We start from the raw sequence: 14,825 nt of genomic DNA on the forward strand, positions 1-14,825 counted from the left end.
TTTGCACCCTCAGATTCCAGATTTTCAAATAGTTGTCTCTCGGCCAAATATTGTCTGATCCTAATAAACCATACATCAATGGAAAGCTTATTTATTCAGGATGTATACATCTCAATTTCCAAAAATTGACACTTAAGACTGGTTTTGTGGTCCAGAGTCACATATGATCTCTCATTCTTTTCATTTAGACCCAGGATAAACATACTACTGTACTACACATATGTGCACTGTAAATGATGTATACTGTGCACAGTATGTACACTACCTTTACAAAATCTGGCATCAGTATGGTTTTATGGTTTTGAAAGACTCTTATGCTCACTGGGCTGCATTTTTTTGATCAAAATACTGTATAAATGGGAATGTTGTGAAATGTTATTTCACTGGATTCTATGTTAATATATTTTAAAATGTAATTTATTCCTGTGATGGCTAAGATGAAGTTTTACTGGTTCATTTTCAATGGAAGAAATGCTGCTGGTAGCTAATGAGTTCTGCCGCTTTTTCATCATGCCTAGTTTCTAGTGGCCATAACCGCAAAAGATAAGATTTTCACAGCTAATGCATATCATTGATCAATCAGAGATAAATAAATGGCTTTTATGTAGTCAAAAAACATGGTGGAAAAATATAATATTCACTGTGAATTTCCTGTAGTTTGTGAAACTAATATACATATTCACACAAAGATGCAAACATGTATTTATATCATACACACCTTTAAAAGGTCGCTGAGTTTTTTTTTTTTTTTTTTTAATGTCCACAAAACAGTGATATTGTGAAATATAATTAGAAAACAGTTCCTTTAAATTGCACACTTTTGATCAATTTAATGCATTAATTAACCATTTAAAATCCATTTAAAAAAAATAATCAAATAAATATTGTGTGCAGTATCCATTAGTGAGCACTCTTTCATTTCAGACACAACCACACACCCTCACAGCTTCACTCCCAACCACTGATAATGGCAATCCTGCATGATTGCTTCCTTTATTCATTATTTCAGATTTTATTTCGTACGCGGCGGAGTGTTTCGGTGTCGTAGGTAGGTGATGCCGACGCTAACTCACTTCCAGTCGCCAGATAATCACCCCGACAAGCCCACTAATTGCCTTGCTGTGCTCCTGCATTACTCATCAATCACTGTCTAACTGCATTTGACACTTCAGGTTGAGGCCTTAGCTTTTTCTGTCACCAAGCACAACCTATTTGCTATGCTCTGATGAAATTCAATGACTAAATGTGTATTGTCAGAGGATTATTGAGATGATTTTACAAAACAGAAATTAAAAGGGCAGTGTTTTCACGCTACCTGAGATGTTGGTTGCTGTAATGAAGCATATCCTGTATTTGTCTGTCTTGCCCTGTCCTCACTTGCCCTTTTTAACTGTGTAAAACTGCACATGCAGAATGAGTGCGGAAACATCTTGTGTGCATTTGTTGTAGCCTGATTTTTATTACTTGTTGTTATAAGAAAAATGTGAGGAAATCTGGCTCTTTTGGTTTCAATTCAGATTACAGGGAATACAAAAGTACTTGTTTTTCAAGACGTTTCATCATTTACTCACCTTCATGCTTTTCCAAAACAAATGACTTTTTTTCAGTATTTCATTAGCATTTTCCATTCATTAAGTGTTCACAATGACCTAATCAAAAGTTTAAGGATTCAAAAGAAGTCTCTTTTACTCACGAGGTTGCATTTATTTGATCACAGTAATATTTTGAAATATTTTGCAGTTTAAAGTAACTATTTTCTATTTGAATCTAAAATCTTCAAATTTAATTCATTCACTTTAATGCAAAAGCTGAATTTTCAGCATCATGACTCCAGTCTTCAGTGTCACATGATCCTTCAGAAATCATTCTGATATGCTGATATCTGCTCAAAAAAAAAAATGTTGAAAACACTTAATTTTGTAGAAACCATGATACATTTTCAGGATGAATCCTTTGATGAATGGAAAATTCAAAAGGACAGCATTTGTGTGAAATATAAATCTTTTGTAAAATGATTAAAGTCTTTACTCTCATATTTGATGCAAAAAAGCAAAAGTCTTCTGAATGGTAGTGTATGTTATGTAACATCTTTGTGTGAGGAAAAGACTTAAAATCTTCCTCTTCGCTGAGGCTGAATCATGGAATCAGTGAATTGAAATTTGATTCATTTAGTCCAGTTTAAAAAGAAACGGCTCAACGGTTTGTGCACTGACCCAATTTTCACTTTGAGAAGATTCTTCCAATATTCTCCTTTTGCATTTCATGGATTGAATAACAGCATGCATATCTAAAGCAACATGAGGGTGAGTAAAAATTGACAGAATTTTCAATTGTACGTGAACAACTACTTGTCATTAGGGGAAAAGTTTATCATCGGGATTTCTGTGTTAATGCCAAAGAAGGCTATTTATAATTGCATGATCTATTTTCAATAATAATAATCATAATAATAATAAAAATGCTTTCACTTTAAGCACAAGGTTTTTCTGTCACTCTTTAGTTTCTGTTTCTATTGTCGTTTGATGTCTGGAATGCAGTGAAGTCTGCTTTCAGAAAGCATTTGAAAGTAGTCAGCCATGTAGACACTGTCTTTTCATTTGGATGCCTTTCACTATCACAAATGTCAGTGACTTAACACAGGAGCCTTACCTGTTACACCTGTATGTTAAGCACCATTTGCATATATGCATCTTTAAAAGTACTGCGTCTATAGGATGCATGAAATAAAAGTGTTGCTTGTTACTTTTAATAAAAGGCCACACAGATTGCAAAAACACTCATAACACTGTAAATGCAACAATTAAATATTACAAGTACAGAACAACGCTGACCCTGAAATAATGTGTTTCAGATCAGAGTTTGGAGTACAGCCTGACCGAGGATTACTGCAAAAACCATTTCCTGGTGGGACTGCTTCTACGAGAGGTTGCTGATGGACTCCAGGGCTGCCCGGAGATCAGACAGCTGGCTGTAGCTGCACTCAAGAACCTCATGATCAAACACGCCATGGATGACAGATACAATGCTTTTAAGGTAAATGACATAGTTGTACAAACATATGCATTGTTTCAGAAAGGACAGGGCAATTCCTGTCCCTGCTGCTAAATAGACAGTTGTCATTAACATTTGTCTGCTATCTGTCTATTTGGATGTTTTGTGTATTAAAAGCCCACGGTAATAAATTAAATACCAGATTGAATTCAAGTAAATGTAGTAATATATTAATTAAAACTAAGCACCACAAATAATTGTAGTTAAACTTTTCTATGCATCATGCACAGGTATGCAGGAGATTGAGATGACCCCAGTGCATAAGCAGGTCGATGTTATTGAAATTCGTGGTTTTGCATTTTATCTTTTATCAAATAAAGTGGCCGACAACAATGCAAAGAAATCCTCCAGTTATGGCCGTACTGTTGTCGCCATAGTTAATAACTGCTGCACATTGTGTTTGCATTCATCCCAGAACAGACATCTGTCTGTTATGCAAATGCAAGATTCAATGAGTCCAGATCTAAGTTCCAGATCGTTGGCACAGACATGGCAATCAAGCTCCTGCTGCAATCGCATTTCTTGAGAAGCCACTGTGATCTGTTTGCTCTAAACAACATTGTGAGTCAGCTACAGGTGCATCAACCTCTGGGATAAACTTGGGATCATTTCCAGAAGACAGTGAACATCAGAAGCTGATGTAGTTTAGTTTTAAGCAGATTCTGTGTTCTGATTCTGTTTCTATATGAAATATGCTTAACTGTATAAACAGCATAACAAAAAATGACAAAAATGCTGTTCATTTTCTTAAAAAGATATGGGACAGGTCATTCCAAGAATATTTCCTAGAAGTCTTAGAAGTTTAGGTTTAGTCTTTAGTCTAGTTCTGTTTAAGTGGTGCTTGATAATGCCGAGGTGAGGGATTTTATTATAGCTCTATGCAAATTTTATCACTTCGTTCCAAATGCTATTCCTTTCATTTACAGACTAGTGTTATTTGCAATATCATTTAGAGAATATCATAAAGAAAATTGTTAATTTTGTTATTTTTTGTATACCATTATTTTAAATGAGCTTTTATTTTCGATTTATTTTATTTGCTTTTGACATATTATTATTATTATTATATTTATTTTTTTATATTTTTCATTTGAGTATATTTAGTAATTCAACTTAAATGTAGTTAAGTTCTCAAGCAACATTTCATTTGCTTAAGCTTTTTAAGGTTAATTTTTTTATTCTAATATTTCGATTTTGCTTCATTCCAGCTTTATTTGAGTTGACAAAAATATTTGTAATAGTTTTATGGTTAACGGTAACGACACTGATAGAGACTTATTTTGACTTGGACCTTATTTTGACACCCTGCCAACCATTTTAGCTATGACCACATGAATTTTTTAAGATTTTCGTGTAATATAACAATATTATTGTTTGAATTATTGTGTATTGTAGCATTTTTTGTTTGTTTATACATTATTAAAATCATGGAAGCATAAATGAAATATGCACAGTAAAACAAACACTTATATAAAGTCTCTTTTGGCTGCAGTCAATGGCTAGTGACCGTTCTTTCTGCTACGGTGTTTCAGAATCATTAATTTTTCTTTCATCTCGTGACAGAATCAGCAGGCCCGCATCTGTCTGCTGTACCTGCCACTCTTTGAGCTGCTCTACCAGAACCTGAGTCATATGAACAGCCCGGGGCAACTCTGCAGAAATGGCCTCGGCCTCACGGTAAACATGCATTTCTCTGTTATCTATGATCTACAATAACTCAGTCTTCATCTGTTTTGTGCAATCAATATTTTATGAAATGCATATTGCTTAATCAAAATTGAAACTCCATTGAAACTTCTCATATGTCAGTCCAAAAAGATAAGACAAATCAGAGGCATTTAGAAAATATTAACAGGCTTTGTTGATATTTCATTGTTGTCTTAACAGAAACAGACTGTGGAGTGAAAAACCACTCTCATTGAACTCTCAAATGTGATTCCTTTTAAATGGATATTTAGCATAATGTTATTTTTAGTTGTACAGAATTAGAAGTATAATCTGAAACAGTCCAAAAAAACAAACATGTGCTGTCTTCGAGTTTACAGATGGACAAGTTGTTTTCCTTTTTTTAGCTGTATTCTTCTGACAGCATTGTGAGTTGTGTGTATGTTGTTTCAGTATTTGCTGATTCGCTTTACTTTTGCACTGTTGTAACTCGAGACATGAGAGTGCTACATTTAAATGCCATGTCCTAGTGCAAATGTTAACCTTGCAAGTTCTTTATCAGCAGTCGGATAAGCACTTCCTGTTTTCCTATGCTGCTTTAGTACCGGGATGATTTGTCAGTGGACAGCCGCAGGAGCAGCACAATTGTTGATAAGGAACCTAGTGAGTATCAAAGTAACAGTGTTATAAGTAACAGACGCACACAGGACAGTATGCATACAGTTGTCTGTGTTTATGTGTTTCACAGCTGGTGTCATCACCCAGAATGGACACGTTAGGAAAGGAGAGTCCAGAGGCTCTGTGTATGGAGATCCTGGCACTCCAGACATCAATGAGGTGAAACAGAGACAGCTGTGATTTCACTACAGGTGGCCAGTGTTGGGGAATGTTACTTTTAAAAGTAACGTTACAATGTTGTGTGACTCAATATAACAAAAAATAATTAATTATATTACATGGTTAGTTTTTAAAGAAATGAACACAGGAGAATACTTGTTCTCACTCTTTATATATACACTACTGTTCAAAAATTAATGTTTATTTACCAAGAATGCATTAAAGTGACGATAAAGACATCTAGAATGTTACAAAAGATTTCTATTTCAAATAAATGCTGTTCTTTTGAGTTTCATTTATTCTGAAAAAAAAAAATAAAGCACAGTTTTAACAAAACATATTATTGGTAAAACAGTTTTCATCAGTGAGGATAATAAGAAATGTTTCTTGAGTGCCAAATCGGAAAATTAGAATGATTTCTGAAGGATCATGTGACCCTGAAGACTGGAGTAATGATGCTGAAAATTCAGCTTTGCCATTACAGGATTTCAAATTATATTAATGAAAACAGTTATTTTAAATTTGTATAAATTTCAATATATCACAGTTTTTACTGTATTTTTGATCCAATAAATGCAGCTTTGGTGAGCATTAAAACATCTTGCCAACCCCAAACTTATGCTAAGTAGTTTATAATATATAAAATTATGTAATTTACTTACTAGAATTTATACAGTTTAATATATTTTGTTGTTTTTCTCATGCACCATTTTTGTCTACAACAAATAATATTTTGGAAAACTTTAAAATATAATTAACTTTTTTTCCCCTAACTATTACAGTGTATACGTGTCTAAATATATACCCATTAATGTGGAAGGGACAAGTTTGCAGTTGTTTGTCAGTTAATCAAATAAATATGCAGTAACATGCATTAACGTTTTTTTTTTTTTTACAAAAATTTTTTATCGTATAAATTTAACAAGCATTGCATTACTCATTGAAGGAAAAAAAGTTTTTCATTATATTTCCCCAACATTGCAGGTTACCTTATTAAACATTACACAAATCATGCATCATTTTTATATATTTTTTCCCATTTCTGCTCAGTTACACAGGCGCAGTTCCACTATGAGCAATGTACCCGCCGCTGGCCGTTTGGGGCAGTATGAGATCAGAGGGCTGCTCCTGTGTTTCCTGCATATTGTAAGAACTTTGTCAGATGGTAAGCACACTTTATTATCATCATAAAACACCATCAGAATTATAGCCATCATTGTAGCCTTTGCAGCCAGCCAGGGAACCAACTAATGCCCTAGAAACCACCTAGAATGACTTAGCAACCAGCCAGGCACCCAAAGAGATGCCTTAGACACCACTTAGACACCAAAGACAAGAAGCACACTATCAACCACCCACAGCATTGGGACATACAAGCACTATTCACACTGTCACCTTTATTTATACAGATGCCGCTCCATCTGAAAGCACATGATGGAGATTTACTACTAATCACAGAACCAGCTTTACTGACGAGATGCATGACAATCACATGCGATTTATCATGCAGCCCTACTTGCCACTGTCGCCTCTGGCTTGCTTAGTTGGGGACACTTAACTTTTTTGCACAGATATTATTTGAACTGAGCTGGATGATGACATCACTGAATTCAATGATGAGCTGTCTTTAACTGAAAATTGAGTGTTTACTATTGTCCTTGTGCATTATTGACACACTGTTTTCCTATTTAATACTGTGAAGTGCTTTGACACTATCTGTATTGTTAAAAGCGCTTTATAAATAAAGGTGACTTGACTTCACGAACGTGGAAGTGACAAATGCAGAAACGCAGTGGAGAGAGCAAAACATAACACTGGTCACGAATTTGTAAAGGAAAGTGTTGGACGATTTCAATATTAACGAAGAGGAGACTGGTTTTCCTTTGCTGTGAACAAAACTTTTTTCTTACGAGACTAGCATATTCTCACCGGAGCTTACGCTACGTCTTGCGTCATCCGCTGGATGCCACTCTTTTGTGCATACGGCAGTTAACGGAAGCAAGAGATTAAGTTTTTATAGTTTTAAATATGCAAAAACGGCCCAAAAACGCATCAAATCTCATTCACAAGGCCTTTATTAATCCTCTGGAGCCTTGTAGTGCACTTTTTATGATGGATGGATACACTTTTATTGGATTTAAAAATCTTAAACCCCATTCACTGCCATTATTAAAGGGTTACTCCATCCCAAAATGAAAATTTTGTCATTAATCACTTACCCCCATGTCGTTCCAAACCCGTAAAAGCTTTGTTCATCTTCAGAACACAATTTAAGATATTTTGGATGAAAACCGGGAGGCTTGTGACTGTCTCATAGACTGCCAAATAAATAACAGTGTCAAGATCCCGGAAAGTATGAAAAGCATCGTCAGAATACTCCATCTGCCATCAGTGGTTCAATCGTAACATTATGAAGCGACGAGAATACCTTTTGTACATGAAGAAAACAAAAATAACGACTTTATTCAACAATTCCTCTCCTGTGTCTCTCCAAATCAGCGTAGTGGCATTTTGACAAATCTGACTAGTACACAGATGGCGTACACTCTTCTGTCAGCCGCACCACAGGGATACGTTTTTTACGTGTATTTACACTTTGGTTTGAAAGCAAACAGCGCATCAGCACAGCACGGCTGGCACAGAAGAGCGTGCACCAGCTGCATACTAGTCAGATTTGTCAAAATGGCGCTACGCTGATTTGGAGAGACACAGAGGAGAGGAATTGTTGAATAGAGTTGTTATTTTTGTTTTCTTTGTGAACAAAAAGTATTCGCGTTGCTTCATAATGTTACGGTTGAATCACTGATGGTAGATGGACTATTCTGATGATGCTTTTGATACTTTTCTGGACCTTGACACTGTTATTTATTTGGCAGTCTATGGGACAGTCACAAGCCTCCCGGTTTTCATCCAAAAATATCTTAAATTGTGTTCCAAAGACGAACAAAGCTTTTACGGGTTTGGAATGACATGGGGGTAAGTGATTAATGACAAAATGTTCATTTTGGGATGGAGTAACCCTTTAACTCGCCAACATGGACTTAAAGTACCAGTTTGTTTAGAGAGTTCAGTGGAGGAAGTTAGTATAGCGATTGGAAAAGTTGTTGGATATAACGTGGGGTCTAAGGAGTTTTGACGGCCTGGAGAAGTTTTGACATCCCCGTGGGAACCCTGTGAGATCTGTGGTTGTCCATTAATCTTGAGAATGTCACTGTGAACAGGAAGGGTTATAAGAGCTATATTGCACTAATGCTTCTGCTTGTATGTTACTCAATGTCTTCCTGTAGATACTCTACTGGCCTACTGGTCTAAAGTCAATCCCCAAGATGTCATGAACTTCCTCAGTCTGCTCGAGTGAGTGACGTACTAAGTTTCCCATGAGGTGTTGTACTTGTCTGACCGGTGCTGATCTAATTATTCATGTGTCTTTGTGTACACAATGAGATGGTAAAACACTGAAAAGTCTTGTTTGCTCACCAAGGCTGCATTTATTGGATCAAAAATAAAATATTAGTACAATTAAAGAAAAAAAAACTATTTTCTATTTTAATGTGTTTTCAAATGTAATTTATTCCTGTGATATTTCAGTATCATTACTCCAGTCTTCAGTGTCACAGAAATCATTCTAACATGCCGATTTGCTGCTAAAGAAACATTTCTTCTCATTATCAAAGCTGAAAACAGTTGTGCTGCTTAATATTTTTGTGTAAACAGTGACACGTTTTTCATGATTCCTTAATAAATATAAAGTTTAAAAGAACAGCAATGTAAAAGTCTTTGCTGTCTCTTGATTAAATGAATGCACATTGGAATAAAAATAAATTGTTTAACGGCTGAGAATGCAGCACACAGTGTTGCTTTCAGAATTTTGTTCTGACAAAATGTAAAATCCAGCTGGTGTTGCTGGAAGAAACTGCACACTTGCGGAATGTTTCAGGACTTAATCTGAGTTTCCGGACCTGAAGACAGGAGGAAAATATAGAAGTTTATTGCCAGAAAGTAAATATTGCCAGAAAGCAAATCTCTCTTTAATATTTATTTGGATTTCTGTCACATAATATACTAATTTTTCAGTCTTCTCTGTCTGTAGGATCTGCATAGTCCAGTTCCGCTATGTGGGCAAGCGAAACATCAGCCGGTATGCATGATAGAGACTCAACAACGACAACATGTTTCCCATTTGAGAATTAACCACATTCAGATCACTCATATTTACATGAACCACAACTGTGACGCGCTGTCTGCTGTGCATGGCCCCTGTGCTTTCAGATAAGCAGTGGTATCAAGATTAGCATTGTTGTGGACGATAGGGCTTTGTTTGTGTGTGTTGTTTAGAAGCCTGGAGCCCTGGGTGTCCAAACTCTTCTCATCTGAGAGGAAGTCTCAGACCATGCCGGTGCTGCGAGGTCGAGGAAGCCTAATGCAAGCAAAGCTGCAGCAGTTTAACACTATGGACACCTCATTAACCCTGAACATGGGTAATTGGTGTACTCCTCTGTTATTCTATTTCCTTTCATTCTGTGACAAATTGCATTATGATTTTCATCGCTTTTCTGATTCTATAATGATATATTATGCTATACTACAAAACAAAACGAAACCTAACATATTGTAATGCAATGAACAAAACGAAACAAAAACAATTTACCTAATTTAATATGTGACCCTGGAGCACAAAACCAGTCTTAAGTTGCTGGGGTATATTTGTAGCAATAGCCAAAAAAACATTGTATGGGTCAAAATTATTGATTTTTCTTTTATGCCAAAAATCATTAGGATATTAAGTAAAGATCATGTTCCATGAAGATATTTTGTAAATTTCCTACCATAAATATATCAAAACTTAATTTTTGATTAGTAATATGCTTTGTTAAGAATTAATTTGGACAAATTCAAAGGTGATTTTCTCAGTATTTAGATTTTTTTGCACTCTCAGATTCCAGATTTTCTAATAGTTGTATCTCGGTCAAATATTTTTCAGATCCTAACAAACCATACATCAATGCAAAGCTTATTTATTCAGCTTTCAGATGATGTATAAATCTCAATTTCGAAAAATTGACACTTAAGACTGGATTTATGGTCCAGGGTCACATATATTATAACAAAACCTTATGTAATGTCACTTAATTTTCCATAAAATTTTAAATTCCATTGTCACAAGTCTCAGTTTGTAGTTTGTAATTTTTTAATAAGTGTGTTATGCTCACCAAAGCTGCATTTATTTGATAAAATAAATATTATATTTTTATTTTTAAATGTATATTTTTAAATGTAATTTATTCCTGTGATGCTAAGCTGAATTTTCAGCATCATTACTCCAGTCTTCAGTGTCACACGATCCTTTAGAAATCATTCTAATATGCCAATTTGGTGCTCAAGAGACACCATTGGTTTTATTAATATTATAAATGTTGAAAGTAGTTCTGGTGCTTAACGTTTTGTTGAAATAATGCTTAATATTTTTTTCAGGATTCTTCGAGGAGAGTGCTACAAAATTGATTTATTTGAAATGGAAATCTTCTGTAACATCGTAAATGTTACTTTTGATCAATTTAATGCATCCTTGCTGAACAAAAGTAAAAATTTTCTCCTTAAAAAAAAAAAAATGACTGGCCCCAAACCTTTCAGTGGTAGTGTATGACAAGTTAGTTTAGCAAAGTGTGTTTGAACATCAAAAAATGGTTTCCTTTACCATATAGTCCTTAATTTCTTGACCGTGGCTATATTTAATTTGTATTCTTAAATCTAGAATTATGACTATGATATTAACAAGAAAGGTTTTTTGAAACTTTGAGTAAAGTTTTTACGTTGCACTGTAATATTACCATGCATTTGTGTAATCTTGTATTTCAGCTGGAGGTTCCACAGAAGCAGAGATCAACCATCAGGCTCTGCTTGAGGGGAATATGTCGACAGAGGCCTGCCTTACCGTGCTGGATGTCCTCTCACTCTTCACTCAGAGCTTCAAGGTAATCACCAGCACCTGCAGTTATTCTCATCTCAGTGTTCATAATGAAGCCAAAGCTTGATCCTTCCACAAACCGATAATGTAATAAACGGATCTTGACAGCATCAGCTGCTGGACAGTGATGGTCACAATGCTCTGATGACGAAGGTCTTTGACACGTACCTCACTTTACTGAAAGTCGGACAATCAGAAACGGCAATCAAACACATCTTTGCCTCTCTGCGAGCCTTTATCATCAAGGTAAGATCAACATATTTCTTTTCCTAGAGGAATAGTTCTCTCAGAAAATTATTTTCATTTTCAATGTTTCCAACCCAAATTCAAACGGTGCAGCTTTATTATTAAATTTTTTTAAATATTTGTAGCATACAGGTTTGGAACAAAGGATAATGTTAATGGAAATATAATTTATTTTGGGTAAACCATAGGTTTAAAGAATGACCACAACTGTCAAATGCAACAGCATGAGATGTTTTCAAGACTTGGACATGAATGTGTTTGTGTCTCGATCTATATATTTTAGTTCCAGGTTCCCCTTTTTAAGGGCCGTGTAACTCTGTGTGGCTCGCTGTGCTATGAAGTCTTGAAGTGCTGTATGTCTAAACTAAGTGTCCTACGTGGGGAAGCGTCTGCAATTCTATACTTGCTCATGAGGAACAATTTTGAGTACACCAAGAGGAAAAGCTTCCTGCGCATGCACTTACAGGTATATAATAACCACCTAATTAATCTATTACTATTATTTCACCTTATTGAACTTGTCCTTGTTTTTGTTGTTTTTTTGGCCTCGTTATTTTCCAGCTGTAACATGCACAGGTTATGAGCCCCAACTGTATTTTACTTGGAAAACAGTTGTGTGCCTGCCAGATCTAATGACAAATCTAACCTTTTTGTTCTTTGTAAATGTTAGACATTCTATCTTACTGAATATCAGCACATGTCTTGGCCCATCGTTTCAATATTTTCTTGTCACAAGTCAACTGTTGCACAGTACTTTGCGGTAAAAGATCATTTGGATGCGAGGGAAGTGTTTTGTGTAAAACGGAGGAGTACCGTAACCTAACACTTAAAAAAATATGGGTGGTTACTGAAAAGCTGCATGTTTGAAGCCCAAAAGGGGTGATTAATGAGCTTTGCACCACTGAGTCCATGAGTAAGACGCTTTAATGGGTATTAACAGGAGCATAACACATTACTGTTTTTGCTGCAAAAACTTTCCCAACATAGTAAGTGCAAATTATCAAGTAATAGATCAAATGTAATCAATTTAATTGTTGTTTCATATTTTATTATTTCAGTGTTCTTAAATGATCAAAAATAATAGATCAAAGAGATAATAGGCTAAGAGGGTGACAGTATGCTAAACTAGTACAGTGAGCAGTTAAAGAATGATCAATATTTAAAGGGGTTATATGATGCTATTTCAGTTTTTCCTTTCTCTTTGGAGTGTTACAAGCTCTTGGTGCATGAGGAAGTAAATTTGCAAAGACTAAAGTCTCAAATCCAAAGAGATATTCTTTACAAATGTTAAGACTCTGCCACGCCCCCCTGAAACGGCTCATTCAAACACGCCCACAGTAGAGTCAGCTGTCTTAACCGTCCGTGGCTTGTGTACTGCAAACACATAGGAGCTTCATCACTGTGTCTGTCACGTGACTCTGTTCCCCTTTCGGGCTTGAACTGATGGTAAAACTAAGGACATTATAAACTGTCTTCACATTTATTTTGAAAGATGAAGCTTGTGATTATGGAGAGGGGTGTTACATTTCCTACGAGTGCTTGTGGTGTTCGGCCAATCACAATGCACTGGGTCAGTCGGCCAATCAGAGCAGACTGCTCTCGTCAGAAGGAGGGACTTTGTAGAAAACGATGCGTTTGAGAGAGGCGGGACTTAGAGGACATACAATAATGTACAGTGTTTGAAAAATAATGTGTTTTTTGAACATTAAAGCATGTCAACATATTCTGTTACACCAAATAGACAAAATAATGATCTTTAAAAAAAGCATCATATGACCCCTTTAAGGCAAAATATTTAAGGCAAATATTAGGCAAAACGGCAGCTGTCAGTGGTCATAAAGTTTCAGAATTTTCACTAGGGACTTTAGTCTTGGTAGCACCATATTTCATTTGTTATAGGAATGCAAACAAAGCCTGTTGTTGTTATACTGTACTTCTGAAGCAGTGTGTTTATTGTAATGTTTATCCCGGTGTAATGTCTTGCCCATTAGTGCATTACTATAAACAAGTTTAGTTTGTTTTTGCAAACTTGAGAGGGTTGATTTGGGTCAAAATTATTTCTAGTGTTAATTGACGGCGGGCGTTGGATAGAACTTAACTTGTATTGTTAGCAAAAGTGAAATGACTGAATCTGGATCTTGAAATGTACACTACCACTCAGTAAAATCCTAAAATATTTGCAGATCACATGACTGAGTCAAGTATGTCTAGAATCAGCTAATAAGAATGTGAGGTGCAGTAACTAGAAATGTCAAATGATCCGCAGCTCTACATTGCTTGTAAGGGTGTTTTCACACTTTATGAAAACTCATAAACCTTATTTATAGACAATAAACACCCAGCTTTCTTTCATTTACACTATTCAGGATTTTGAAATTGGAGTTAGATCTCTTTTTGGTCCACTTTAGTTTAGCGAATCGTGAGAGTGTGTGTGTTCAAAAGACAAGTAAATACTTTTTTTCAGGATTCTTTGAAGAATGGAAAATTTCAAAACCACAGCGTTTATTTGAAACATTTATTTTGTAAAAATTTACTTGTTGACCAATTTAATGTCGTGTTTGTGCGTACTGACTTGCGTGCGATCCGGTGTGTCTCAAGCATTAGATCATTTCTGTTTATCTGATGTTACATAGACAGGCTAGGTGTCTTAATGTCTTTGAATGCGTCCTTATCAAATGCAGAAAAGGTTTGCTCAAGGTGCGTAAGCATGTGATGCAGTCTGCATGGCGTAATAAAACCTCATAGTGCCAGCGAGACAGGTCAAACCACATTCACTTGCTTGTACTTCAGCTAGATACCACTCTCTCATGTGTCTTAAGGCATCTGCATCATTTCTACTCAATGCAAAGCAACAACTTTTCTTTTTTGATTTCTAATATACATTTCAGTTGCACCCTCATAAATAAAAGCAAATTTTATCACTAAATTCGCATTGCTTTTAGATCTATCTTCTATACCATAAACTGTTTGTTTTTGTTCGGTTGCACTTTCGCTCCGTGAAACCTAATGTGCTGTATGAGGGCATTCCTTTAGCTATTATTGCTATAGAGATTAGGCCTCG

The 14,825-nt window shown here is 35.6% G+C and overlaps 1 protein-coding gene across 3 annotated transcripts in view; it reads left to right on the top strand.

The window, feature by feature from the left end:
- Positions 1 to 14,825, top strand: part of dock11 (dedicator of cytokinesis 11) — a 64,797-nt gene that overhangs the window by 31,831 nt on the left and 18,141 nt on the right. For 2 of the 3 annotated variants that reach the window (XM_042727093.1, XM_042727091.1), the window contains exons 31-42: positions 1,010 to 1,048; positions 2,852 to 3,033; positions 4,615 to 4,728; positions 5,319 to 5,379; positions 5,465 to 5,553; positions 6,604 to 6,718; positions 8,841 to 8,907; positions 9,644 to 9,691; positions 9,889 to 10,031; positions 11,410 to 11,525; positions 11,627 to 11,764; positions 12,048 to 12,230. In XM_042727093.1, the coding sequence (XP_042583027.1) occupies positions 1,010 to 1,048; positions 2,852 to 3,033; positions 4,615 to 4,728; positions 5,319 to 5,379; positions 5,465 to 5,553; positions 6,604 to 6,718; positions 8,841 to 8,907; positions 9,644 to 9,691; positions 9,889 to 10,031; positions 11,410 to 11,525; positions 11,627 to 11,764; positions 12,048 to 12,230 (1,295 nt within the window). The remainder of the gene's footprint in view (positions 1 to 1,009; positions 1,049 to 2,851; positions 3,034 to 4,614; positions 4,729 to 5,318; positions 5,380 to 5,464; positions 5,554 to 6,603; positions 6,719 to 8,840; positions 8,908 to 9,643; positions 9,692 to 9,888; positions 10,032 to 11,409; positions 11,526 to 11,626; positions 11,765 to 12,047; positions 12,231 to 14,825) is intronic. The other variant, XM_042727092.1, reaches the window with a different exon arrangement.

Source organism: Cyprinus carpio, chromosome B7 (assembly GCF_018340385.1).
Source record: "Cyprinus carpio isolate SPL01 chromosome B7, ASM1834038v1, whole genome shotgun sequence".
NCBI lineage: Eukaryota > Metazoa > Chordata > Actinopteri > Cypriniformes > Cyprinidae > Cyprinus > Cyprinus carpio.